Below are 26,127 nucleotides of genomic sequence, written 5' to 3'. Positions count from 1 at the left end.
AATATGAAGCGCGTTTGGTGAAAATCGAACAGACGGTTAAAAATTGAAGGATCAAAGACTTTTATTTATGTACCAAATCCATCTACTAATTATAAAATGGCACCCTAATTACGCTAAAAATACGATGGACTTTAAAATTATACTCTTTATTAATATAAGTGGAGCGTCAACATGATATATAAAATAAAATGGCATTCCACTTTTCATTAATTGCGCATATCCGGGATTTTCAATTAGTATTTTAGTTATTAATATCTGTTGAGTTATAAATAGCGGGGTTAATTGCGGTGAACGTTTGTCACAATTGTTAAAATAATTACTCATGTACTATCCATTTTCACCACCAGTTTAGAGATTAAAGATTTATACGGCCAATGCGGAGCCCTTCGACGGACATCGATCTGGAAATTGCAGGGGATTGTTATAGGTATTATTCATGGTATAATAAAAAGTATTATTCAAACAATTATCCGCTCCGTTTTAAAGAAATTAGTAACTTAATCAATTCAATTAAAAGAAACAGTTAAGTAAATTGGAGTATAAAGTCCCCGAGCTAGCAAACCTACTTTGAAATTTCATGGAATTACTTATCCTCAAAGATGTAATGTCCTCAAATTCAGTATACATTATTAAGTAAACTGTAAACCTGCAAAGCGTAATGAGTGTTGTCAGATGCCTCAAATCTGTGAATTGCATGTTCTGCCATGTCCATCACTAGGTAAATTAGATTTGTCGTTAGGCACTTGGATTATAGAATAACCGGTATATGACTTTATAGTGTCTAATATCATAAATACTTTACTTGCAACGGACGTTGCTAGAATTAATTGTGAAGTTTCTTACAAAAATCACGATGGCGCGCATTTCGCAACAGAGGGCAAACCAAAATATATCGGAAAAATGCAAAGACGATAAATTGTATAGGACTAAACTTCCCACAAAAAAATCCGCAGAATATCTTCAACCGTTTGTGAATAATAAGAGTTTAAATGTGTGTATGTTTTTCCGGAACACATTTGAATGCACCGTCTGACTTAAGTTTTCCGACGTCTGCAATCTACATGTCTAAATGACAAGGTAGTGTTAGTTCTCTGGTTGATAAATAGAATAGAAGAACTCCCCGTCATGTAAAGTACAACGTGTAACATCGACTACAATATTGTCTTATTTTAATGATTTATGTGCAAGTAGTACACAAGTAACAAGTTAAAAAAGTAATCGTAATCGATTTACAAAAAGCGCATTTCCATTTGCATTCATTTCCCATTTGTAAGATGCAACTTCTGTTAAAATTGTAAAAATCCGGCCACAAATATGAAAGATAGCGTTACATATGTGCAATCCATTTTTGACGTGCTACTTCAATTACAGTCTATAAGAAGAATTTTATTTCAATGCTTTCCTAAATAAGAAAGTTGGCACTGCGCATGCGCAAACCTAAATTTTGAAACTAACGTTAGATTTTATAGTTGGTACTGCGGATGCGCAAAACCAAATTTTGAAACTGGCGTTCCAAGTGCCTATGTATCAAATTTCATTTAAATACTTTTACAAATAAAAAAGTTTGCAATTCGGTTTATAAATGGTCGGAGCACTGTGAATTTTGGTTCGATTCGACTCAACTTTTGGCATTGCGTATTATAATGGTTGAAGCTGAATATTGATTTTCATGCAATTCAGGCCATAACTAACGGAGATGTAAAAGCGATCGAACATTTCTAAACAAAGTTATATCGTTCACACGGACAGATAGAGGGACAGACAAAGGAACAGACGGACAGACCAACAGACAGACGACAGACAGCAATACAAAATTATAAAAGATCTCTAGGATCGTTAATAAACGGCAAAAGTGTGAAATTATGGAACATGTAAAAAACGGTTTTTCGGTTTTTTACAATATCTTCTTTAGCAATAAACGCAGAAAAAATTGCTTCCTTGGTGCAAGCCTGGACACCGTAACGAACCAAATAACGAAAAAAGTAGAACAATAGCTCTTAAGATAAAGAACTAGAGCGTCTCAACGAACGAGCGGACGGACGAACGGACGGACAAAGTGGCCACAATAGCGCATTTTTTTAATTTTTGTGGAAATGCGGTAAATGTCTATAAATCCTGGTCTAATTTGTGCTTTTATTTTCAGGAAAACCCTATTCAGTTAAGAACTGCACGTTATCAAATCAAACAACAAGTTCGGTGGAAGTTTATTGTCTACCAGGTTTTGATGGAGGACTGCCCCAATATTTTTTATTAGAATTGTACTCGGCGAATTCTGCCGTTCCTCGCTACAACATAACTGCTAACGATGAGCCATATTTTTATCTATCAAATCTAGAGCCAGATGTTACGTTTAAAATATCCGTATTCGCCGTAAACGGCAAGGGAAGAAGTCAGGGGGTAATTCTCGAAGAAGTAACGTTTAGGGATCCGGAAAAACGCACGGGTAAGTCTTAGCCTTTACATATTACAAGATATTTCAATGATGCGCCTCGTTTAACAGTTTCAACGTTAAGAAAGAAACATACCCACTCGCTTTAGGTCGTTAGAAATGGGATGTATTGTGTGCGCGCATATAAAATACGGTACATTTCTAGAAATTCTTACATACCTTTTCAACTTCTAACAATCTGTTTTTTTATCGTGCTTTATCCAGGTTGGAAATGCAATTTTCCTGTCAAGTGCAAGAAATATCCGGCGACAATCTTGTATGCTTTGTGTCAACGTTCAAACCTTTAGTTTGTCAACAATAAAGCTTTCTATAAATGCATAACTTACTAAAACTTCAATGCAAGTAGATTTTTGTCCGCAAGGGCTATAGATTAAAACGTTGATAATTTCTAGCTAGCCTTTGGATGGAATAATAAGTTGAGATGCTCGGATACGAAAATAGTAACTTCAAAACAGTGTAACCGAAGTCACAAATAAATTGGCAATTCTCGGCAAGGTTACTCTTAACTAAATGCAAATTTTCAGTACAACCGAAACAATAAGTTAATCTAATCTCATTTACAGCCAGGAAGATAAATAAATTATCTTACTGAATTATCTTGTTGCGTTAAAATCAACGAACAAAGGCAAAAGATAAATTAACGACACGGCAAAAGCTATGACAGTTTACTTGCACTTTAGCAGCTGCTACGATAGTTCACACAGGGTATTGCAGAACGTCAGATTGGCAATAGCAAGTGTTCGATGAGTTCCAGCTAAGCAGCCATCATTCATAGATTGGTGAACTCGTTTTAGCATTTCATAAGAGAACTGTACTTAGTTGTTAATGCTCGTTACACGACATATAAATCCAAAAACTACAATTCCAATTAATTCAGACTTACCTACCCCATTAAAAAATGGGTTTCGGATTGCGATATAGGTAAAACCAACACAACAAGCATATGGCATAACTTAAAAAGAAACGTGTTAACAAAGAGGAATTCTATGAAAATATAACTTTACCTAAAGAGATACAGCCACGCCTCATTTTCGTAAAGACGCTTAGATAATTAATTTAAACAATTTTAGCGCGATGACTGAAATTTTTTAATATATTATCATCTTTCGTAAAAATTAGGACTTGTCATTTCAAAGACAAAAGCGAAAGTGATGTTTTTCTCACGTACAAGATAATCGGCATTGCCAACATCTCCTTTGGTATCATTATAACAAAGATGGGTACCCTTTGATTATAGTATAAAACCATAATCGGCTTCGTATCCCTATCGTGTTCGATACTATCGCCATGGTGTTGACCGGACAATATGTGAACCAATTTGTTTTTTTTTTTAATATATACCATGGAAATGCAAATATGGAAAATTGTAAAGGCTGGGTTAAAATTTAGTAACGATAGTATATCTTCCTTATTTCTGCGAACAGTACCATTTAAGATGAGATTTTTTGTCAAGAGGTATCTGGCTGGTTGCTATGAACTTTAAGCCGCGTTTACGCTAAGCTCTGCTTAAATTTATCGGTGCAAATTGCCATTAGTATGGTTGATTTCTTCGATTGTAATTACTCTTTTCCGTGGTGATAGGGGATTCGTAGTATACGATCTGTACGTCCTCTGCCTCGTATATCCCCGCGTATTGTAACTCCATGCATTGAGAGTTGGGTAATGCCTGCCCCGGGTGCGAAACTTGAAACCGGCATCCTTCTGGTACAGATATCTTGGGCCTTATTATACCTAGCATTCTTAGCTTGTCTGCCTACTGGTGGAGGGCATCGCATTGGTTTCTTTACGATGGTTTGTGGGGTTAGGTAGTTTTGAAGTTTTACGCGTTTATTTCACAGATAACTTGGATACAAACGCAAGTCATAAAGATATCTAGGCCTTATCAGCCCTAAATATCTCCGGATGTACTTATTTCGTCGGTCCGTTTGCGACTGCGTGGAAATTAACGCTGTTCGGTTCGCTGTCCAGAAATTCTGACGTCTTCTACATATATTTCTCATAATGGTTGTGGAATATATGATTATGGAAACCCCACCAAATGCTTCAATATCGTGCCGATCGTCCAACGCCGTATTCAAATAAAACGCAAGATTTTTAAACAAAACAAATCGCAAACAAACAACAATACCCCCCGCCGCAGTCTTTAAAACAATTTGCTGCTTATTTGGATTAATTAATGGAAAATTTTCGATTTATGGTGAAATTTAGTCTTAATATCGGTGCCTACAATTGGTTTAGCACATCGTGTTACTTTATTGTAATGCTCAACCTTATATCTTTCGAGGCACTTCTTTGCAATTTTTGACGCAGGTTGAAATAACTTCTTAGGTACCGTATTTATTTTCTTTTATTATGAAATCGTTGACTGTCACTCTTAAATATGCGATTTATTGGTCGTACCGTCGCGTAACTCATGACGGTTCATGGACATAACAAATTGACCGCGCGTCTCAATTATTTTACTAGAAGCGTGACGCTCTCACCGCCAGCGCTGACCCTACACTCTCTTCCGGTGCTTCCGAGTTACATCTGCCTTAACTACCTCTACCCGTAGCATATAGAAACCGTCTTACTCACTATCGCGTGATAAAAATATCTGTGCGTCCGTATACGTAGCATATTGCGTGATAAATGAACATATTAACGACACAATATGAATTTTTATACCGTCAAATAGGTTCAATTTTAATGGAAGAAATTAGACATTATTATTTTGATGTTCTTTGAGCGGTTTTGGATAAAATCTGTTGGTCCACTTGAGAAACTTTTCTCGCGTGGATAAAAAACCTTAGGACATTTTGAGAAAGAAATAGCCAATCAGCCCTGTGACGTCTATGTTATTTGCCAAAATAGTATATTAACAGACAAGTGTATAGTAAAGTTTTTAAAGCACGCGCAATGAGTGGCAAGTGCTTTAAAGGCCAACTATACACGTATTTCTTATAGTAATTTTTATTATACTTTCAACATAATTTAAAAATAAGGGAAATAAAATAAAATCATATTGCCGTCCCTAGCAGCGAATCAGGTAAATAACAAGGGGATGCAAATGTGGAGCGCTACCACCCTGACCCTGACCCTGACCGAGCAATTGTCCCTTGAGGAGACACCTCTCACGACCGTTCTTGATAACGTTCACTGCACCTCATTAAAACGTCAGTCCCTAATTATGCTTACTCAATTAGGCGCATTCAAACTTCGACACTCATTAATCCAATTAACACCTAGGCATAATTGGTATTTTCCCGTCACAACGACTGTTGTTGTTATCTATACACACGCAAGACTGCAAACTGAAAACCTGTAAACACCTCGATTTGGAACTCGTTTCTATTCTGGTTTTCACTTATTCGGCGGCTGCAAGAACAATATGTTACTGGAACGGTTGGTAAATTGATAAATTCACTACTGAGCTTACGTGTGTTAACGGCGGTAAAACAAATAATTACACGAAATGGAAACACAGACAACTCACTCCTCGAGCAAATAAGTAAATTCAGGAACTCCTGAGTAACAAAGTGCCAACCTTAAAACGCGTCTCGATACCGGGTGTTCAGCAAAGCTGGACGACTCCACAAATGTACAGTGTGGTCATAACTTCAGGGCGAAAAACAGGTGCTTCGTGTCAGTGTGCATTAATAAAATGGCGAGATTTTTAGAGGGAGGAAGGGCACTTCGGGGTAGCGCTAACAGAATTGAAATTATTGGCATACCAGACCTTACTGGAGGCAAGCATTAGTTGCCGGTGGGTGCTGATCTTCTCAAGGGGATTCTCGTGCCCCAATGGGGCGATGATACCGGACTTCTCGAAGTTTTATTAGTTTTTCAGTTTTCCAGTTTCAAAACAACAAATAAATAAAACAGTAAAAGAATAAAACTGCTCCAAACTGAAACAGTAAAGTATAACAAAGTAGAAATGTGAAAAGATTTGCAAAAACCCCCAACTTAAAATTTCCAATGCAAAAAAGGTTGTGCATGTAAATTTCTCTGTTTTCATGAAATGTATGTAAAAGAATAACATTTAATTATTTGAAATTGTAATGAAATGCTGCATCACATTCACTGCAAGAACGATTTGTGTCCAAGTTCTTAGTTGAAGATTGATAACTGAAGTAGCAGAATTTGATCGGCGTATCATTAATTAGCTGAACACCTAAAATACGAACGCTTTCCAAAGCCTGGGGAACTATTAAACATTTTACCACGAATTTCGTTGTATTTCACAAAAAGAAAACCTTAATTTGTCGGGGTTAACGTCGACAATCGATCGTCGGCAGTAGGATTATCGGAACCCCGCCGTTGATAGTAATTCATATTTCACAATTGACAACGGCTTATCGACGGGGCATTTACATAAGCGTGGGCGTTTCTATAAATTTAACTAAGAACATCAATTCTGAATTGTATTTGAATGATTTTGACATTTAACAGAACAGAATGGAGCACGAATATTTATAATACGAAAGCGATGGGGGCGATTTTACTATTAATGCTTTCGTTTTCTTTCAAACGTGATGGATTTTATTTTCAAATAAAAGGTTATTTTATTAAAAAAAGTATTCCCACCGATTTGCAGCGTTCAATGCCCTATTGGTCTTATTTAGATTGCTCGTAATAGTAAAACTTCCAAACACCAGCCTTCCAGCGAAATGTGTTTAGGTAATAACTATCGAACAGTAAAATGCACTCTCTATGTGAGGCGTTCGTTGAGTTGTTCCCTCCCTCACCTTTTTGAATTTATAAAATAAAATATAGAACGTAAATTCGAAATTACTGTTCACAAACCAGAACAAAAGTTATGCCCGTTTCCATTTTTACGGGACATTTTAATGCGTTTTGTACAACTTATCGATCTTGCACTGAGCTGATATACTAGGTTTCCACACGTGTTCGTTTTAGATGCATGTAAAATGCATCGTTAATCTTTATGGTTTTTTTATAAACCTGAGATTGTTAGAAAGCGATGTATGAATTCATTTGAAGGTAATGCTCTTTGTACAGGCCCCGGGCTATGTGTTAATGATAAGTACTAAATATTTGATATTTGTTATTTTATAACAGTTGTTAAGAACGTTCTGCCAAACAATGTTTGGATACAACCGGCTATGTGTCTCAGTCGTAGAGCGTTGGGCTACATAGCCGGGAGGTCGGGTGTTCGAACCTGGGTTGAGGTGAATTTTTCATCTATGGGAGAGATGGAAATTTCCTTAGTTCAATTTCGAGCATTCTGCCGGCTACTCCCAATTAGGTTTTCCTGCAGATTTCCTAATTCGTAGGGTAAATAGCGGAGTAGGATAGAACAACTTAAGACCTTCTGCAGAGGCGGCAATTATGCAGGTCACTCTGTAATTGGACACAAGCCTGTTGAGGGCTCAGAAGAAGAGAGGGACAATAAATAAATTAATTAATTAATTTAAGAAAATAATAAATAAAATCTTAACATTTTTTCCCAGCGACATCACCATAGAGAATACATAGAGGCTCTTTGTAGCGAACCTCGACAAGAAAAAGGGAATTGCCCACCACTAGTCAGGGGAAAACGGGGCTTCCAGTGAGACAACCACCAAGGTTTGACAAAGCTCATTTAATTTTGCATGCCAAAAAGTAAAAAAAAAATATCAACTAAAAATAAAATAAGAATACAAGCTTTGCGAATCCTCGGGAACGAAAATGGCGATAAACACATTTGTCTTGGCAATGAACAATCCACATACACAAATAATATTTAATTACATACAACAGTAAATATGTGCAAGGTTGCACACAAGTAAATGCAAATTTTCAGCACAGATGATTGCTTATAAGCTATAACCTAATCTAATCTCATTTACAGACAAGAAAAAAAAATAAATTAACATAACATGAACGAAAAAGGTCAAAGATAAATTAAAAGCCACTTACAGTTGATGGCAACTTATATATTTGATGTAATTAATTGCAGAGCAATTCGTCATGCCGATAGCAAAAATGTACAGCAATGGAAAAAGCAAGACAAAAGCGATTACAGTTTACCTGCTCTTTGTCAGCTGCTCCGATAGTTCACACAGCCTATTTTAAGGAATTTTATCTGGGCGACCAACCTCAGGCAAAGGGAACGTAATGAGAGTAGTTTCAGGATTTTTTCCTTTAATTAACGAATTGATAATCACAGAAAAAATAAACATAAGATAGGATATCACACCACTGAAGAAACCGTGAAAAATGTTTTACGAATTCCTGGATCTTAATACATTTCTACGTCGGGAAGCTTTCGTCCACTGTATTTTTTTCCAGAAACCTTCTCGCTGCTGGCCTGGGACCAAATTGGGCTGTGCCTACACCATTCAGGACAATATACATCCGAGAATGTTTTGCCTCCCTAGAATAATTCGACTGTGTGGATTGACACTCCACTTTCGGATCCTGCACTATGTCGGGTCAAAAGCCTCAAATAGTTTTCAAAAAACAGTCGCAGGCTGTGCCACTTAATAGAATGGTATAATTTAGCTCTGTCGTCATTCAAATTGGAAGTAAGAGGAAGATTTTCTCTTTCTATGTTATTTTATGCTCTATTGCATTGCAAGACGTCTGATCTTAAATACCAATTGTTAGAGAGTTCCAGTTCCAGCTAAGCAAAACATAGAAGTCATAGATTCGTGAACTCGTTTTAGCATCTCGTAAGAGAACGGTACTTCATCGATAGGAGTGGTTAATTCTCGTTACACCAAAGATACATCCAAAAACTACAATTTCAAAATCAGACCCAATTTCAATTAATTCAATCTTAATTCATTAATAAATGGGTTTCGGATGGTGATATAGATAAAAGAAAGAATTAAAGTATAACATATGGTATAACCTAGAAAGAAACGTGTTAATAAGAAAATAAATTTACCTCCAAAAGGGTACAATCATGCTCTATTAAATAAAAGGGCTGAGATAAATAATTTTAGCGTGATGTCTCTGGAAATTTTCCACTTCAGATAGCAACATCGTTCGCAAAAATCAGAACCTGTCATTTCAACGACAAAAGCAAAACTGATATTTTCTCAATACCAATGGTACTACTCCTAACACGCTAAGAACGCATTTAGTCAGTCACCCAAACCAAGAGTACATTCAACGAAACAGCTTACATTTGTTCAATTACAGGAAAATAAAGAATACGAAGAATTTAAAAAATCTCAAGTCCGTAGGTTCATAAATAAAATTGATGTGTTGATGAATCTGTAATATTAAAAGGCCGTGGGTTTGATTTAGGGGCACTAGAATGCGTGTAATTGGGGTATTTAAACGAATGAATGATTAAAGATTGTCGATTTTATTAATAAAGCTCTATTTTAGGGCGCGATAAAATTAAAAAAGCAAGTAGAGATGCGTCAGGGAAACAGAAAGTAAAGGAGATTTTTTGCTTGGCCATCGAGTGGGGAGCTACGTTTTACCGGCTCATACAAAGGATCACCTCTAAACGACGACTTCATCTTTTAAATATAAAATGTGTGGAATTTCCCAGCCGGCACGACGTATCTGATGATAACGTAATTAAAACTCTAATTAATTATTCGGTCCGCTGTTATAAAAATCTGAAACTAATCTTAAAATTCATGTTCATTAAGCGCGCTTCATTTGACAGCAAACACGACCCATTTTGATGACGTTTGTTGTAAAAAAATTAATTACTACGATTTTTACTGCACGGGCTTGCAATGTTATACTGCTTTTCAATTAACATTGGCAAACGAAAATTAAGCAATAATTTCTTAACGGAACTGAAATCCTATAATATTAATTTTTGCTCCTCTTCCTGTGGAATGAGATCTTTCGGATGCTGCAAAGATAATTTAAATATCTCTACAGAAATCATTGTAAAACAGATAAATTTATCATCAACGATACCAATACGGTACAATATATGAATACAATTAATTCCGTGCCCTATTACCACCTCCTGGAATATAAATAATGCTATGACGTAACAGTTTTTAGTGCACGTACGTCACCATGCATCGGGTGTTTCTTAAAGCTGATAGATTCCATGGTGTAAAATCGGGTGCTTACATAATTAGAGGGTAAACAAGTATTTCCAAGGTTGGACGACTAAAGTGTAGTGTAGATGTTTTATAAATAAGGTAATTTGTATTTTTATATCTAACTTGAAATATGTTCATTGTGGCGTTGAGGCAGTCCAAGATAATGTACTTGAGAGATACACCACAAAAAATCCAAACATTTGAGTTTCTTCTTTATATCTTGTCTCTGTAACCATAGAAAATGGAAGAATGAAACTTTGGGTGGTTGCGTTGTGTTCTCTAGATAATTGTTTGCTTCATGGGTCACCTTACGATCGATAATTTATTTACAGTATTGAAACATGGAACGGATACATAATACATATTGACTGATCCGTAAGCGAGAAAGGCCATACACAAAACACCAAAAACAAAACTTATCTATTATCTATTATCTTTACCTTCATTTATTCTCACAGCACAAACCTTCTCCCCAGCACAGAGAAGAGATTCGTCTCTGCTCCCAGTTAACCTGATAACTTCTAACAGATAGTGGGCCAAAACAAATACCTTGAACTCCAAACTGAACTGCAAAATTTTTGTTCATTAAAATGGACCTTTGGCAATCGTCCAATAAAAATACAGGTAAATTCCAGGGTAAATTAGGAATTAAGTCGTTAACCGGCTTTATGGTTCAGTGGTAGAGCGTTGGGCTATAAATCCGGAGGTCGGGTGTTCGAACCTGGGTGAATTTTTCATCTGTGGCAGAGATGGGAATTACCTTTGACCAGTGTTGAGCATTCTGCCGTATACTCCGAATTAGGTTTTCCTGCAGTTTTCCTAATTCGTAAGGTAAACACTGGAGTAGTATAGAACTTATGACCTTCTGCAGAGGTACCTGTAAAAAGCATTGTGCGGATCACTGTAATTGGGCGCAAGCATGTTGAGGGCCCAGAACAAGAGAGGGATAATAAATAAGAATAAAACACACGGAACTTCAAGTGAAAATGACAAAAGTGCGATTTAATCGTAACACACAATAGAAAAAAGGTACAAAAACACAAACAATTGTTACAAAAAGACTAAAATTATGACTTAACTACTTACATTACTTGTCTGGGAATTGGAATATCCAAATAAAAGGTATCCGAAAACAGTACACAAAAATTACAATTTTCAATGAACACATTACATTTTACACTAACGAACGTGTAATCGCAGCATCCTCTCCTTGGGACAAGTACGTTCCAATAACAAAAACTCAACTTCAAACTCGCATTGGACGAAATTTTCCATGCTGGCTGTGGCTTCAAAACAAATAATCATCGATGGAACTCGTAGGAAGCGAAATAAATTCTTCAACGAAGCGTAGTTCTACGTTGACTGTGGGAAAAAGCCCATTAAAATTGGCCGCACTCTGGCATAAAGTGACGCTTTTTCTGTTAACGTCCTATTTAAGGCAAAACCCTTCTTCCAATATTAAAAATTACAACAACCAATCATACACAGTTGACAACAAAGACTATTCCCTCAACGTACGTTATTAAACCAAGAAAATGGAAGTAGATTAATTTTTCCAAATCAATTTGTTATCAGATATTAAGAGATAAATCCAAACTTAAATTCTAGAAAAAAATTAAATTTCATCTCTCTTAACTACATAGAGAAGGCGATAAATCACATCCACTTGTTAATTAAATTAAGCATTCACATTTGGTAACAGATAAAGACCAAACAAAATTCCCAGAAATTTCTACGTTAAATAAAATAAAAAGATAAACAAAAACAAACTTGACCGCTTTTCTCATAGGACACAATAATCCCCATGTCGTCACATAGACCAACGACAAATTAATACAATTTAATTGCAAATGTTAATTACACAAAAAGGAGACCGCTCTTGTGCTGTCGGACGAAATAAACAGCAATATGTACAGTATTTACAATTCGCGGGTGTCAGCCTAGCGTCGGTGTTGTCTTCGAACTGCAAAGCGACAAGGATCGTATCTTGGTGGGCGATGGGGGCAGCGGGCTTATGCACCGTAGATGGGGAGTTCTGTCGCGAACTACGATTCGACGGTGGTGGCGCTCCTTCCTTGGGGTTTCGGGTGTCATCTGATATCTCGTATCTGTTAGCGACCGGGAAGAATTCAGGTTAAATAACGCTGAAGTGAAGTAGTTGTAGGTTAAAGAACGCTACGGTTGACCTCGACTTGGCCATCTTCAACCAGAGAACGGGAATGTAAAGATGAGCCAAGTTAAGGATGGGAACGGAGTTACGGTACTGAGAGGGAAGAGTACTGCTCCAGGATTCGCCTCGTAGATTTCAACATCATGCTAGCATTATGCGAAGCTACGTACGTCTGCGGGAAACCCTCTGACAAAACTCCAGACAGAGCAGTCTCGAACCCACAACCTCCCGAATAGCAGTCGGCAACTCAACCACTGCGCCACCGGCTTCGGTAACTAATCTTGGCTAGCGCGCCGGTCGACGTGCGTGTGAGGCGCACAATCGAGTAGGGTTTTATTGGAGGTGGCAACTAAGCGCGCACGGCGTTGGGCGCCCGCCACAAAAGTCAAAAGTAACCGCTTCAGCTATCTAGTCTAATTGTCTAAAAATATTTACTAGTAGATGGCGCACCTGGAAATGGTGTGGGAAGTTTTTTATCTCGACGAAAATTGGTATTTGAGTACCTTTCAACCTACGAGTAATAAAACCAAAACTTTTTTTAGCGCATTTTTTAAGAGGGGGAGGGGGGTTACAAATTAATTTTTTATTATACCTGAATCACAATCTCCGTTTTAAACACTCAAATGCGTGCGAAAGAGAGCCTTTAAAACACACGTGCTTTAAAGTTGCTAAGTAACGATACTTCAAGTATGACTTCTGAAACTGTCATCTGGATGAAATAAAAACTCCTCTTAGGTCGCTTTCTGTAAATGCAGAACATTTCTTTGGCTTTTGTTGTTGGTTGTGAGTGAAACTACTTTTATCCTTCATGGTACTCTAATGAAAGGTCTCAACGAAAGGAATTAATTTCTACCAACCATAGCCCTCCTCCTCGACCTCTTATCGTGATTGGGTATATTCCCTTATACCTCAAGAACGGATTGTCGGAAGAGGGTACTCACAAAGGGCGATTGAGACGTCTGCAAGAAACATATCCATTGGTAATGTCAAAACAAAAACTATTTTGGTTAAGAAAATGCGCTTGTTTGGAAATGACAACGAAGATTCTTTAGATTACAAATTACCCCTTTATTCAATGAACTGCTATCCAGAAAACTTTAGTAGATTCTCTTTAGATTTGTTGCGCTTTGTTCATAAATATATAAACTGTACTTTTGACCTCAACACACTCAAACTGAAACTTAAAAAATTAATCTCTGGCCCTGACCCAACTTTCGTAAACGTATTTCGTTCCTTACATAATGGAAAAGTAAATATACCAAACTAGAGGTATTGGAGGACAACAGTACGGTAATGGTTTATTAAATTTTGAATTTCATTTCTTATACGATACATAAATTGTTCCCATGTTGACTCTATTCGTTTCTCCTAACGGGGATCGATAAGTAAGGAGTGTAGGTATATAAGGTATTCTACCATAATTGTATAAATGTATACAATGTAAGGGAGGGAAGGCTTGACATACACTTCTTACATATATTCATTATTGTTTAGTCCAAATTCTCAGTATACGAGAAACTTTGGAGTGGTTATGATTGAGTGCAGCATGAAAAAAGGCATTGTGTTCTGGGTGGCGTTTGCGAACCTTTTACATTTAATAAATAATTTGCATATGGAAATCGAAGACACATCGGTGCAGGTATGTGGAAGTAAAGTAATTGAGGAGATTTTTAGAGACGAAAACGTTTACTACATTTACAACAGCAACGACAGCACTCATCTCCTACCACTTCACGTACGAAATGCTAGGATTATTAAGTGGATTAACACTAATTCCTGTTTAAATTTACTCTTCAACAACTTCGTTATGCAAGTTGAAACTATCCCCTCATTTAGAGAAATGCTGCTAAATTTGAAAACCAGTATGCCCGCTGAAGGTACCGATCACATTGGACATTTTAGATTCTTGATCATCACCGATCGAAATACACTCATCAAACCTATCTTCACGACACTGTGGCTCTTCGAACTTACTTACAGCGTTGTCGTAGTAATGGATAAGTATAAAAATGCAACGGCATCAACATTCTTATATACTGCAGATCCACATCATCCGAATAATCACTGTGGAATGACAGCGACCACATTTCAAGTGCAAAGGTGTGATGGTCCAATTATTGATACAATTCCAAAACCTACCAGAAACCATTATAAGTTATGCCCCATTTTGTTCAACCGCAATGAAGTGTTCGATTCATTTGATCGAAACGACTACACCCTCTCCGTCACACGTGAAACTTTCAACATACTTGTGAAGTTCACGAATCATCCCTTGGAGCGTGATTGTGATACATTGTGCTTCACAGACGGTCTAAACAGACGCTCTAGTCATACTCTCTTATGGCACACCTACCTGTGGATTGTTCCATCACCAAGCTCAATTTCAGAATTAGAAGTTTTGGCGATTTTGCTCCAGAAGGAAGTTTGGATCCTAGTTTTGATGGCTTTTGTAATATTCATCATGGTTTGGTACTTGATGAACCGTTGCAAGCAGAGCTTGGGTCTCATAATTATGAATAGTTTAAGAATCACCCTGTACGCTAACACCAATTACATTCCAAAGACTCCAGTATTGCGGTTTCTGGTAATGTGCTACATCGTATATAGTATTCACATACAAACGGCGTACCTTTCAAAATTAACCGGCATGTTAACATCACCACCAGCTAAAAAACGTATTCAAAACTTTCAACAGCTAATGAATTCGAGTACGACCGTCATTTTAGATCACGATCATTTCACACTAATAGTGATGAATTTTAACCGACACTTAAAAGAAGAAATTGGGTACGTAATAAATAAAATCAATAGGACTAGATTGAATTCATATCAGTTGATAAAACAATGGTCTGTACAACGAAACTTTTCTACGGTTAGCGAATTGAATATGTTACATACACTCGCGGTGCATTTCCGATTACAGAGCATTCCAAATTATTTTATTGATTACAACATTATACCCTTAATCCCGAGTGCATTTAGATGTAGAAGAAAAGCTTACGTCATTGACAGCTTGAATGTAATCATTGACCGGCTGACTGAAAGCGGACTATACGAGAAGTTAGATAAGGATAGAAAATTTAATGTTGAGATGAAGAATAGAAGATTTATTAGCGAAGAAGGGGCGGTTGCCTTATCTTTGGGGCACCTCTGGGGCGTGTTCGTAATATACTGCTTTGGTTTGACAATATCCTTTATGTCATTTATTGCAGAATTAATCGTTTCTCGGTGTTTTAATAAAAACTAGATTTTGTGTGGTACGTAAAGCATTTTATTTTAGCTTGTATTCAATATGATTATGGTGTGTGAGTGGGTTTTAAATCAATCAAGCACCACATTAATATATTAGTATTGTTGCGTTGTTCGCTCAATTGATTGTAATAATAACAATTTTCACTGATAACAAATATAAAAATAAATGTACAATACTTCTAGTCCAATTATTTGAAAATGATTTAGATATCCGAGATTCCTGCGTGATGAATACATTACCCTAGGCAAGGTCAGCGTTCTTTGGTAATTGCAGCTTCTTCTCGAGATTATGGACAAACTCCAACCGCGTTGATTCATTCACGTACTGACAATATTCTTTGCGAGATCAAAGGTCTGGGTTGATATGTCCATTTGAGTCGGTTTCTTTTTGCTTTTAATTCCGCGGTACTAATTCTGCTTTTGCAACTATTAAAAACGCGCGGATCAGATGTGCACTTTCAGACGCTACGCTAAGCTTCACTATTTATAATAAGACCAAAACGGAACTAACGAAATTGTCCCGGTCGATATCTCTTTTAAACCAATAGTAAACCAGCATCTTGCTGTGATGTTTGTTTTCGACAAATTTCTTTGTTTTGTGGAAGGCATCAGATTTTGGAGCAGGACTTTTGGGCGCCACCCTTTGACCGCCGCGCCGCCGTTTATCCGCCAGAACTTTTGAGCGTCGAGCCTTTTTGTCGATGAGGTATAATACATGTTGCTTTATATTTTCATTATCTGATGCAAATCGATTGAGTAGCTTTTTTAAATATAAACTTTAGTCAGCGGACTAGATATTTTACTCCGAAATAGTAACAAATGTTAGTGCATATCCACAAGGCAAAAAAGAAATGAAAAATGGACTCAAATAACACTTTCTTTGATAATATTGTCAAAGAATACTGAACTTTACGTCATTAAACTTGACAAGAAAATACTCTTTGATGGGAATATACGGTACTTAGCTTAAAAATGAAACTGTACAGTTATAAAACTCGGTTCGCTGCATGAATTTTTAATAGAAATTTTAAACTGGCACATAAAATGCATTGGAGTAGTTGATCGGAACAGGCCATAATGGAGCAATCCAATCACCTTAATCTGCCGTGATACTTGAATGGCGGCAAAAAGACTTACAGCACTTACCGCTATTCTATAGGATATAGGTGTTCGAAGCCATATTCAATTGCAGCTCGAAACCCTCACGTTTTAAAGTGGATTTCTAAATGCACTCCTATACATTTTATAATATTCTGGGGTCATTTCAATTTTCTATCGAGAACCATCGCAAGTAGATCCGATTAACAGCCATCGTTCGACGCTACGACTGTGCAATTGACGTTAAACAACTTTTTCAGGGATTACAGAGACAATCCCATTCTCTTGAAATTTAGCATTACTTATTCTACTTTCAGGTGAAGTACGGCAGTTTATGCAGATTTCGTACCAAGGCGCCTCTGCGATTTTATTTTATATCAGTTTTATCTTTCTACTTCAGCAGGTATAAAATCTCTTGTGAAGTTGCGTTGTAAATAATTTACTTCGAAATGTTAGTGTTTCCTCTGGAATGAATGCAATAAATTATTAGTGCCACTGAGATAATAGTATGCCGTCTATGAAAAATTGAGTCTTAGGTCGCTTATATGGTTATAATTATTTTAGTATTATTTACTTGAACTTGTCCTAAATTCTTGTACGTGCTATGCCATCTATTGTCATTCCGTACGTACGTATACATATAATGCTTTTGCCACGTTTTAATAGAGAAATTTGTATACATTATACAAATACGAATTTTGTATAATTCAGTTTCAGAGCAGCGCCAAACCCACTTTCGCGATATGGACGTCCTTATCGCATACGACCAGATAGCACTTAAATGCACTCTACCAGATGTTCCTTAAACTTAAATAACGCAATTTTGAGACCTTAAAATTTAAATAAACAAATTTATGTACGACTGCTTGATAATACGGTGATTGCAGTCGCAATAGGGAATATGCTTGTGGTTTAAATTTACTTGATTCTTTCTCCCGCGAATATTTATTGTCCTGACATTATACTTAAACCATTACTTTCTTATTTAGTTTGTTTTTAATTGCTAAAAATGTTAATGCAAAAGTGCAAAATAAGCGAACGAAATTCAAATTTGCGAAACGCTTCACTATTAGACGAATGAAAGTGACGTCAAATGCCACGCGATCGCATTTGTTGTGTACAATGTACAAGTACTTAGTCCAGTCAAATTACAGTTTGGGCAGATTAGGCTGGGTGTTTCACTCAACGAAATGAAGTGTCTGCTATGTAAAAAGATCCGCTGAATCCGCAAATCATAGTCCCCCTAGCCGAAAACTCTCGGAATATTTGTTATGTATAAACAAAAAACGATGAAAAAATGGCAAGATGTCGTTTCTTTTCGCATTTGACTTCAATTATCTCGTTAACTATTACTCTAACGGAAAAAATGAAGGGAAATGAATTGGTTCAGCATTGAATTTTTTATAAGATACAGTTGGTATGAAACGTTCATTTTCAAATGGTATTGTTTTTTATGGAAAAATATAAAAAAGCAATCCGCAAAGATTATCAATTGGCTATTACTAAGTAAAATTCATCCGATCTTTTTGAAAATCCGTATTTGGTCACTTCTTTTGATAACAAAACAATATTACAAACCCGATCACCGTAGATTTGATAGTTATTGCATAATTAAATAAACAAATTTACAAAACGATACTTGGTCTTTCAAACTGGGTGACTCCCAGAGCGTTCTAAATTTGTTTGCAGATGGTGGAATCCTAAGACAACCATTTCCAAAAATTGTCCCGATGATTCTTGAAATTGATGGACTGTGGAATCTTTTTAGTTACCTAACTAACAAATGGAATAACTCCCGAAATATAACAAGGACGGTAACTCTATAAAAGGCCCTTGGCACTCTGATTAATAAAAGTGAAACATTTTGGTAAAATAAAAGCATAAAAAAGCTCACGCTTTAAAGAATCGTTCGATGCGACCCGATTTGCAAAATCATTGTTTGTTGTGTCAAAAACAAGTCCGAAGTCAAAAGCTGATTTCTCGTGAACTCGGATTTGGACGTATTTTTTTTAATGTAGGGCTTTCCGAGAGCTTTTCATTCGCCTACTATAGATTTACATTTCTTGTGGTATTTTGGAAATTATTCCATTTGTTAACTAAGACAAATCTTGCCTATAAAATAGTTTTTTAGCTTTTTCCATGGTCTGAATAGCTATTACAACTGGAAAATCTGTTTAAATAACTCAACACTAAAAGTAAACAAATACTGGTCGTGGCTTGTGACGTCATCCAAGGCCCGCTGAAAATGTGGCGGCGTTTAAACACATCGAATAAAGTCAACGTTTTAAATATGATTTTACAAGTTAAATTGAATTGTTCTAACAGTGTTTACACTTTTTACTATGTTAGAACGATGTAAAAAATCGAATAAAATATTAAAAAAATTACATACATATTCCCTATTAGCGGTCATAATTTGCAATATTATGGCCTAGTCGATAATGATAAAGTAAAACTGCCGCCTGTCAATGTGACAGTCAGGTGTCGATCCAAGGTAAATGCAAGTACAGTGACTTAATTTAGAACAGTGGCGACAACATGGTATCTCGTTTTTGATTGGTATTGGAGCTAGATTCTAAACTCCAAACTGGCCAATAGAAAACCTCCCCTCCTTCGCGATGTGGTACACTCCGTGCTATAATTATTAATTATACTGTTTATACTGCGACGAGAGGCAAGAAGTGACAGAACACACTGAATTGTCAAACACAATTTAATGATTACATTTTGGATATTGCACCATATTATTATACCGGTTTCCATATATCTTTTTGAATTTGGGATGCAGTGGTTTCCCTATAGGTTGTCCTGCAAAGTTTTAAACGATCATTTCTGCGCCGTTAGTTTTGAACGAGGATCTTTAAATGAAACTGACATTTATTATTCTACAGTCACAATTTGACAAGACAAGGTATATTGATCCTACAATCAATTTTTTAACTCCAATATGGCGGATTATTATAAGTTGTCGCCACTGTCCTAATACAGTCACTGTAAATGCAAGTATTTTAGAAATACTTGACAAATGCTTGACATCTGTTGCCAATGATATATAGATTTTATCGTTTATTGAATTCCATGAAATTTTCTTCTTTAAGGGTTGTTGCAGTCGTACATAAAGCTTTGTATATATCACGTCCATAAGTAAGCTTTATGTGGACTCGTCATGTTTATTTGCACCTCGCTCGCAAGCTCGCTCGGCCAAATAACCGGCTCGTCCATAAAACCCAGTTTATGTACTTGATATCTAAATAGCCTTTACATGAACAATAACATTTAAACAAGAAATTACACAATTAAAAACCATTCTAAAATGAAAAAGTATACACTAAAATAACAAATTCTGATGAATTAAACCAATTCTGTTATTATTTATAATGAAATCCTACAGATTTAAATTCGCAACATTCGCATATGCAGGGTGGCCCGTTATTATCTTCGGTATTATTTCAGCCTCAATAACGTCCACCTAAAGTTGTTGTTCGAAAATCAATTTAAGAGATCTCAAAAAGTACTAACAGTTCCGTTAATAATAGTCCAAATGAACTGGTCAGGCCAAAAATATGCGATGCACGGCAAAACACTTACTCACGAATTTGGCAGATTCTTCTCAGAAACAAAAACAAATCACTTTTAAAATACCACAACTAGCTCGAAGACAAAAAAACTTTTAAATCCGATTAGCTAGATAGCGTCACAGACTTTACGCTCTCTTTCAAAATAATTCGAGACAACCCCGTTTATTCTTAATTCTTGCTATTTAAGAGAAAAACCGTATGCACAAATAAATTCAACACCGTTGTTTCCCGGCGACACTCAAAATTTCGGATCGTCATCCGAACTGAGCGACACCTACGTTGCTTATTTCGCACGCGGCATTGTGTGTCGCAAAACTAATTATTTTTTGTCCGATAATATCACCTGACCAGGTAAAACTTTTAACATTACGATTAAATGTTCCCTTATGTTGCGTTTTAAATTTATCATACAAACTAAATACAAGATTTAGAATTAAATGAATTAAACTAAGTACTAAATTTACAATAAGAAACTAACATTTTCAATATAATTAATACAGCTGCTCCTTCTAAAAGATCTTATCTAAATGATAACAGTTAAATTATTGTACCCCTTAAAGTCACGGTAATGGATTGAATACACAACTATAAGAAAGATGCAATTCCCTTATGTTTCAGTTATACTGAGTTTTTACGAGCGTGTTTCCTGAAGGGCGTCACTCTTGGAGAACTGATTGAACGGAAAATCTGGTACATCTATGGAAAAAAATTTCCAACAACTACACCATATCCGTCGGGCACAAATTTGTCAATTAAATTTCGTTAAATTGCGAGAAAAATATGTAACTTCGGCGGCTAGGTTACGTAATACAGACCACATCCCTATTTTTAGACATTGCCGATCAGATTTACGCTCAGATGACTACTTCCGCTGTCGGTAATTTGCAATTTATTCTCAGTAGCCACGTATATATTCAAACTGAAATGTTAATACTTGATTTATTCACTTAAATAGCATTCACTCGAATAGTATCAAATTCACGCGTTACGTCTATTACTTGATTTACAAGTTTTATAGTTCCTTGCTGGCGTGCGCTTATCTTAATTTTCTTTCGCGATTACTTTGAAGACGTTCGAGCATGAACGTGTTTTTCGTTCTCTTTGATTATTAAGTGATCCCTTCTGTAACTCGATGCACTTAGAAGTTTATCGACTTCGTGACTAGACGCTTCCGCAGTCCTAACACATTATCTCTCGTCACGAACCCCGTCGCCATTAACGATGAACGCCTAACGCTCATTGCCCTCCGAAAACTTCTCTCGGAGTAACCCCCACTTTTGCCAATTTTACAAATACACCTTCAAAATGGTTGCGAACCGGTTTCAGCAACCATATTTATTCGTTCAACCAATAGACATCATCTACTTCCCCCAATTCTACATTTAAAACAGCCAGCATTTTTCGGCACGTCCCCAACCCTCAGTTTGCGTCACGTACCGGACCCCAACTTATCAAAAACTGACACCTATAACCCATTAATTCTGTATTATCTCCCGCCAGACCGACGCTACCAACTTTTCTCAGGCAATTAATCAACCAGTTCGACTATCCTGCACATCTTATAATAGTCAAGGCTAAAAATGGCGCAACTCCACTCTAAACCCTTTAAAACCGCTCCAACTACCCTAATCTAATTAAAATCGTACCTACAGCGATGTGCCCTACTTACTCTAACGAAAAAAATCAACCTAAATGAACCCCATTAAAGGGATTTCGTTACAGGGTTATGTTTGATGTTATTGTATGTTTTTTCAGATGAAATCCACAGATCTGGGCTAAAGGTAACCTATGGATTTTGGCGACTAAAAACCATTTAATACTGTTCTCTTTATTTTTAATGTTTTTCTTTGACGCTTAAAATAGCTCCAAAGCCCATTATTAGTATCCAAGATGGATACAAAATAAAAAGGGGCAGCACGGTTTTATCTTTTTTACGCCCAAATGATAGCAAAAAACACTTAAACTTTGTACCAAATAAATAATTTCTAAAAATAATTACGTTAAACTTACATGTGAGGACGGGCAGTGACAGTGCACAGCACAGGCATTAAAAATGTCATTGGTGCAATGTAGTTGAGCTACAGTACTTACTACCTAATTAAAGAAGGTAGCGATTATAGCGGCCTTCTGCCTAGTCTGGTGTTGTAAGAGTTACGAGATCCCCTTCCAGAACATTCTTGATATCACTGTTATAAATTGCATCAAATTTTCTATTAGTTTTCAGGGGCTCTTTTTAGCTGTAGGTATAGAGATAATTTTAAAATCAGTTTGAGAGTAAATATACAAAAGTGCAACAATATTTTGAAAGGGAAGCAAACAATTTATTTCGATTTTCGAGAGCGAGCTTGTATTTTATAAAATCGATTGCGGCTATCCTCGTACGAGAGGTAGTTGGTATTTGTTTGCTTCCAAAACAGGGCAGCAAATATAAACAGTTGAAGGGGTGTATGTACTTTATATATTGGGTAACGTAAAATTGAAGCTGTGGGCAAATCACACACAAGTTATTCGCTTGAGGCAATTATTTTTTTGTGTATTTGTGCTATACATAGCCTTGGAGTTATTACCTTGCGATTGGATTTATTTGAAGAACCGTTATTGTTATACAAAAAGTGAAAGAATGAGTTACATTTATGGTAACAAAACGACTCAGTCAAGCGTTAATTTGGTGCAGGAAGTCATAGAGGGAAAAGGACATCACGTCGCCGTCGTCCTCCATAAAGCACGAACTAGATCGAACTCGTCTGCTTCTTATCACATCTATCGTGAGAAATGCACTCTCGTTTTGGATCTAAATCGGAACAACTAGTTAGATAGCCGGCCCTGCCCATCTTCCGGCCAATTTTATACGGATCCTTGCTGTAGGGTTTGGTTGCGTCCGAAACAGGAAGGGATTCGAATGGAATTGTATCACGACCTACACTTGAGGCATTGCTATATTAACACATCCTGCATGAATTACTCCAATCAAACGCTTTACAAGAATTACCAGACCCCCCTCTTCACTACTACCATCTACTACCCCTCATAAATTTAAAGCGATAGTTTGAATTTACGTGCATTAATTTTTGATTAATCTAAAATGCCAATTTAAAGTTCAGACGGTGTTTGCAAGCTTTGTAGACGGATAAAGTTGATGAAACCGCAAACTACGTTCCAATGTGCGCTGAATATCAATTTAAAATTTCCATAAACTGGATAATGCACATGGAAAATGCATTAATCGCCGTTCTTCTAAATTATTTCGTGAAAACATTCGAAAAGTCGATGCAATACTTCCGCGCGTTCGTTTTTCACTGTGCACGAACGTTCCGATATAATTAAAGCTCTAAAAGCGCTTAATGGGAGGCGACCGGCTACGATTTCATTATAGTTTATATAAATATTTTTAACGAATGTCCTATAGGAACATATTAGCGAGGATAGTCATTTTAAATTGAATTAAATACATGTTTGCCAGTCTTCACCAACACATTTGGTTGAAGTTCGGGACCGACAATATCGTCAATAATCCGTTACCAGGTCGCGGGGGCGTTGGTAATCCCGAAAGGCATCCGACAAAATTCATAAAGACCTCGCCCGGGTACTGTAAATAGAGTATAAGGACGAGAAGACTGGGGCATTCCAACTTGCCAGTAAGCAGACTTGATATCTAGGGAGCTTAAGTAACGAACGTCACGTAATTGTTCTGGGATCGTGGAAATGCATAGCAAAGGATAAGCGTCTTTGAGTGTAAGAGAGTTTAATTTTCTGTAATCGACGCAAAATCGATAGGAACCGTCCTTTTTCGGTATCACGCAAAGGGGCGAAGCCCATCCACTTTTTGATGGTTCGATAGTCCCCTGTTCTCCTCATAAAGGACATTTTGCTTGGTTGGCCTCACCGGATAGTACCTTTACATAATGGGAGTTACGTCAGATGAAAGCGTTATTTCGTGATTTCCTACAGTGGTTAAAACAAGTAAATTCCCCATGGCTCAGAACTTGGCGTAATTCCCATAGGATTCCAAAAATTGTGGCTTTAGGGCCACAGCGACAACAGAATAGTTGTTTGAGTTCGGGACATTCAGAGCTAGAATGGCCTAATCGTTCGCAATTTCAGCAAGGTGGGAGCCAACAGCATGAACAGGCGTTTGCTCAGGTGGTCGTCGTGAAGCAGAAGAATACGCAAACCCCGGTTCTAGGATGGTAGTTGCGATTCCGCATGACCTCATGCGCTCTTTATCTAGAAAGGTGTTGAGTATGTCTCCCCTCTACCCCCCCGAAAATTATAGCCCCCATGTGTGCACTGGTGTACTGGACACTGAAAGTTTTGGTGGTGCACTAGGCACTACTACTAGTGGACTTGACGCTTGAAGTTTTAACATGTCTTTTGACGCGTAACGGTGATAGAGGGATAATCTTCATCTCTAGACAATCACTTACTAGCACATTTTCCAACTCATGTTATTAGAGTAATTAAAGGAATAATAATCAAACACGAGCCCACGCGGATCAGAATTCTCAATGTTTATGACGAGCAATGTACTCAGATGAATTTTATAGTAATACGCCAGTTTTTGCTTTATTTTTTGTTCTTTACGGTCTCCCAATCTCGAAAGTTCTAGTAACCGTTTATATTCAAAGGTATCCCTGAAACCAATTCCAATGCCTTCTTTCCGCATGACGTCAATGAAATCTAATGCTGATATTGTATTTCAAAGCAAAATATCGTGTCTAATTTGCGCTAAGAATGCAATGTGCTATAAATCAAGTCGCTAAACAGACTCCCGTTACAACGGCAAACCGACACGGTTTATTTTTTTATCGATTCCTAGTGCAATATTTTGGAGATTTTGCAAAGTGGAAGGCTGATTTAGGGGTTCCTCCTGGATATACTGCCATATGAAATGGCAAAGGGTCACCAAACACCTGTTCAACTAGCTAGTGTTCACAAAACCCGTAAAAGGAAGTCTAGTCTTCGCCAAAACGAAAATCGAAACTTGAGAACTCTTATCTGGGTCTTAATTTGGTCTCCATTAATCATAAAACCAACTATTTACGAAAAACAAATCACATAAACTGAAAGAAAAACAGGCACTCAGAGCCAGAATAACACATAGCACTCAACAAGCGGTCGTAACACAAAACACAAAATGATATTGGTTTGAAACTTCTCTTCTTATCTATAATTATAGCACTCGAATATAGATTTTCACGACAATAACTTCGTTGTAATTACAATTATAGTACTTTGTAACTGGCAGAACTGACAAAACTTATAAAAAGCTTCGAAACCGGCAAAACTAAATAACGCCCATCAAAACAAAAAGCCTCGATTACCGTCTTCCTCTCTATTTAAAACAGTTCTTTTCTCACTTTCGTTTTTCCGTCCTTAACAAAATACTGCGCTTTCGAAAGAATTAACATCGGCTTACTTCGGCGATAACGTGTGCTTATCTTTTTTTTTTTTTTGTAATGACTAATTATATTTACAATCTGCTCTAATAAGCAATAAGTAAATCAGGTGGATTACAAAGACAGAACATGTTGGATGCCGTCCCAGTGGAAGGCTTCCCCAAAAGAATTACTT

At 36.8% G+C, this 26,127-nt stretch overlaps 1 protein-coding gene across 1 annotated transcript in view; it reads left to right on the top strand.

Annotated features, from left to right (window-relative positions):
- LOC116176489 (hemicentin-1) overlaps window positions 1-26,127 on the top strand; it is a 109,743-nt gene that overhangs the window by 61,319 nt on the left and 22,297 nt on the right. Inside the window, exon 8 of the mRNA XM_031495094.1 lies at window positions 2,144-2,443. Coding sequence (XP_031350954.1) covers window positions 2,144-2,443 — 300 coding nt within the window. The remainder of the gene's footprint in view (window positions 1-2,143; window positions 2,444-26,127) is intronic.

This window comes from Photinus pyralis, unplaced genomic scaffold (assembly GCF_008802855.1).
Source record: "Photinus pyralis isolate 1611_PpyrPB1 unplaced genomic scaffold, Ppyr1.3 Ppyr1.4_LG7, whole genome shotgun sequence".
Taxonomy (NCBI): Eukaryota; Metazoa; Arthropoda; class Insecta; order Coleoptera; family Lampyridae; genus Photinus; species Photinus pyralis.
This window is presented reverse-complemented; position numbering and strand designations above follow the sequence as displayed.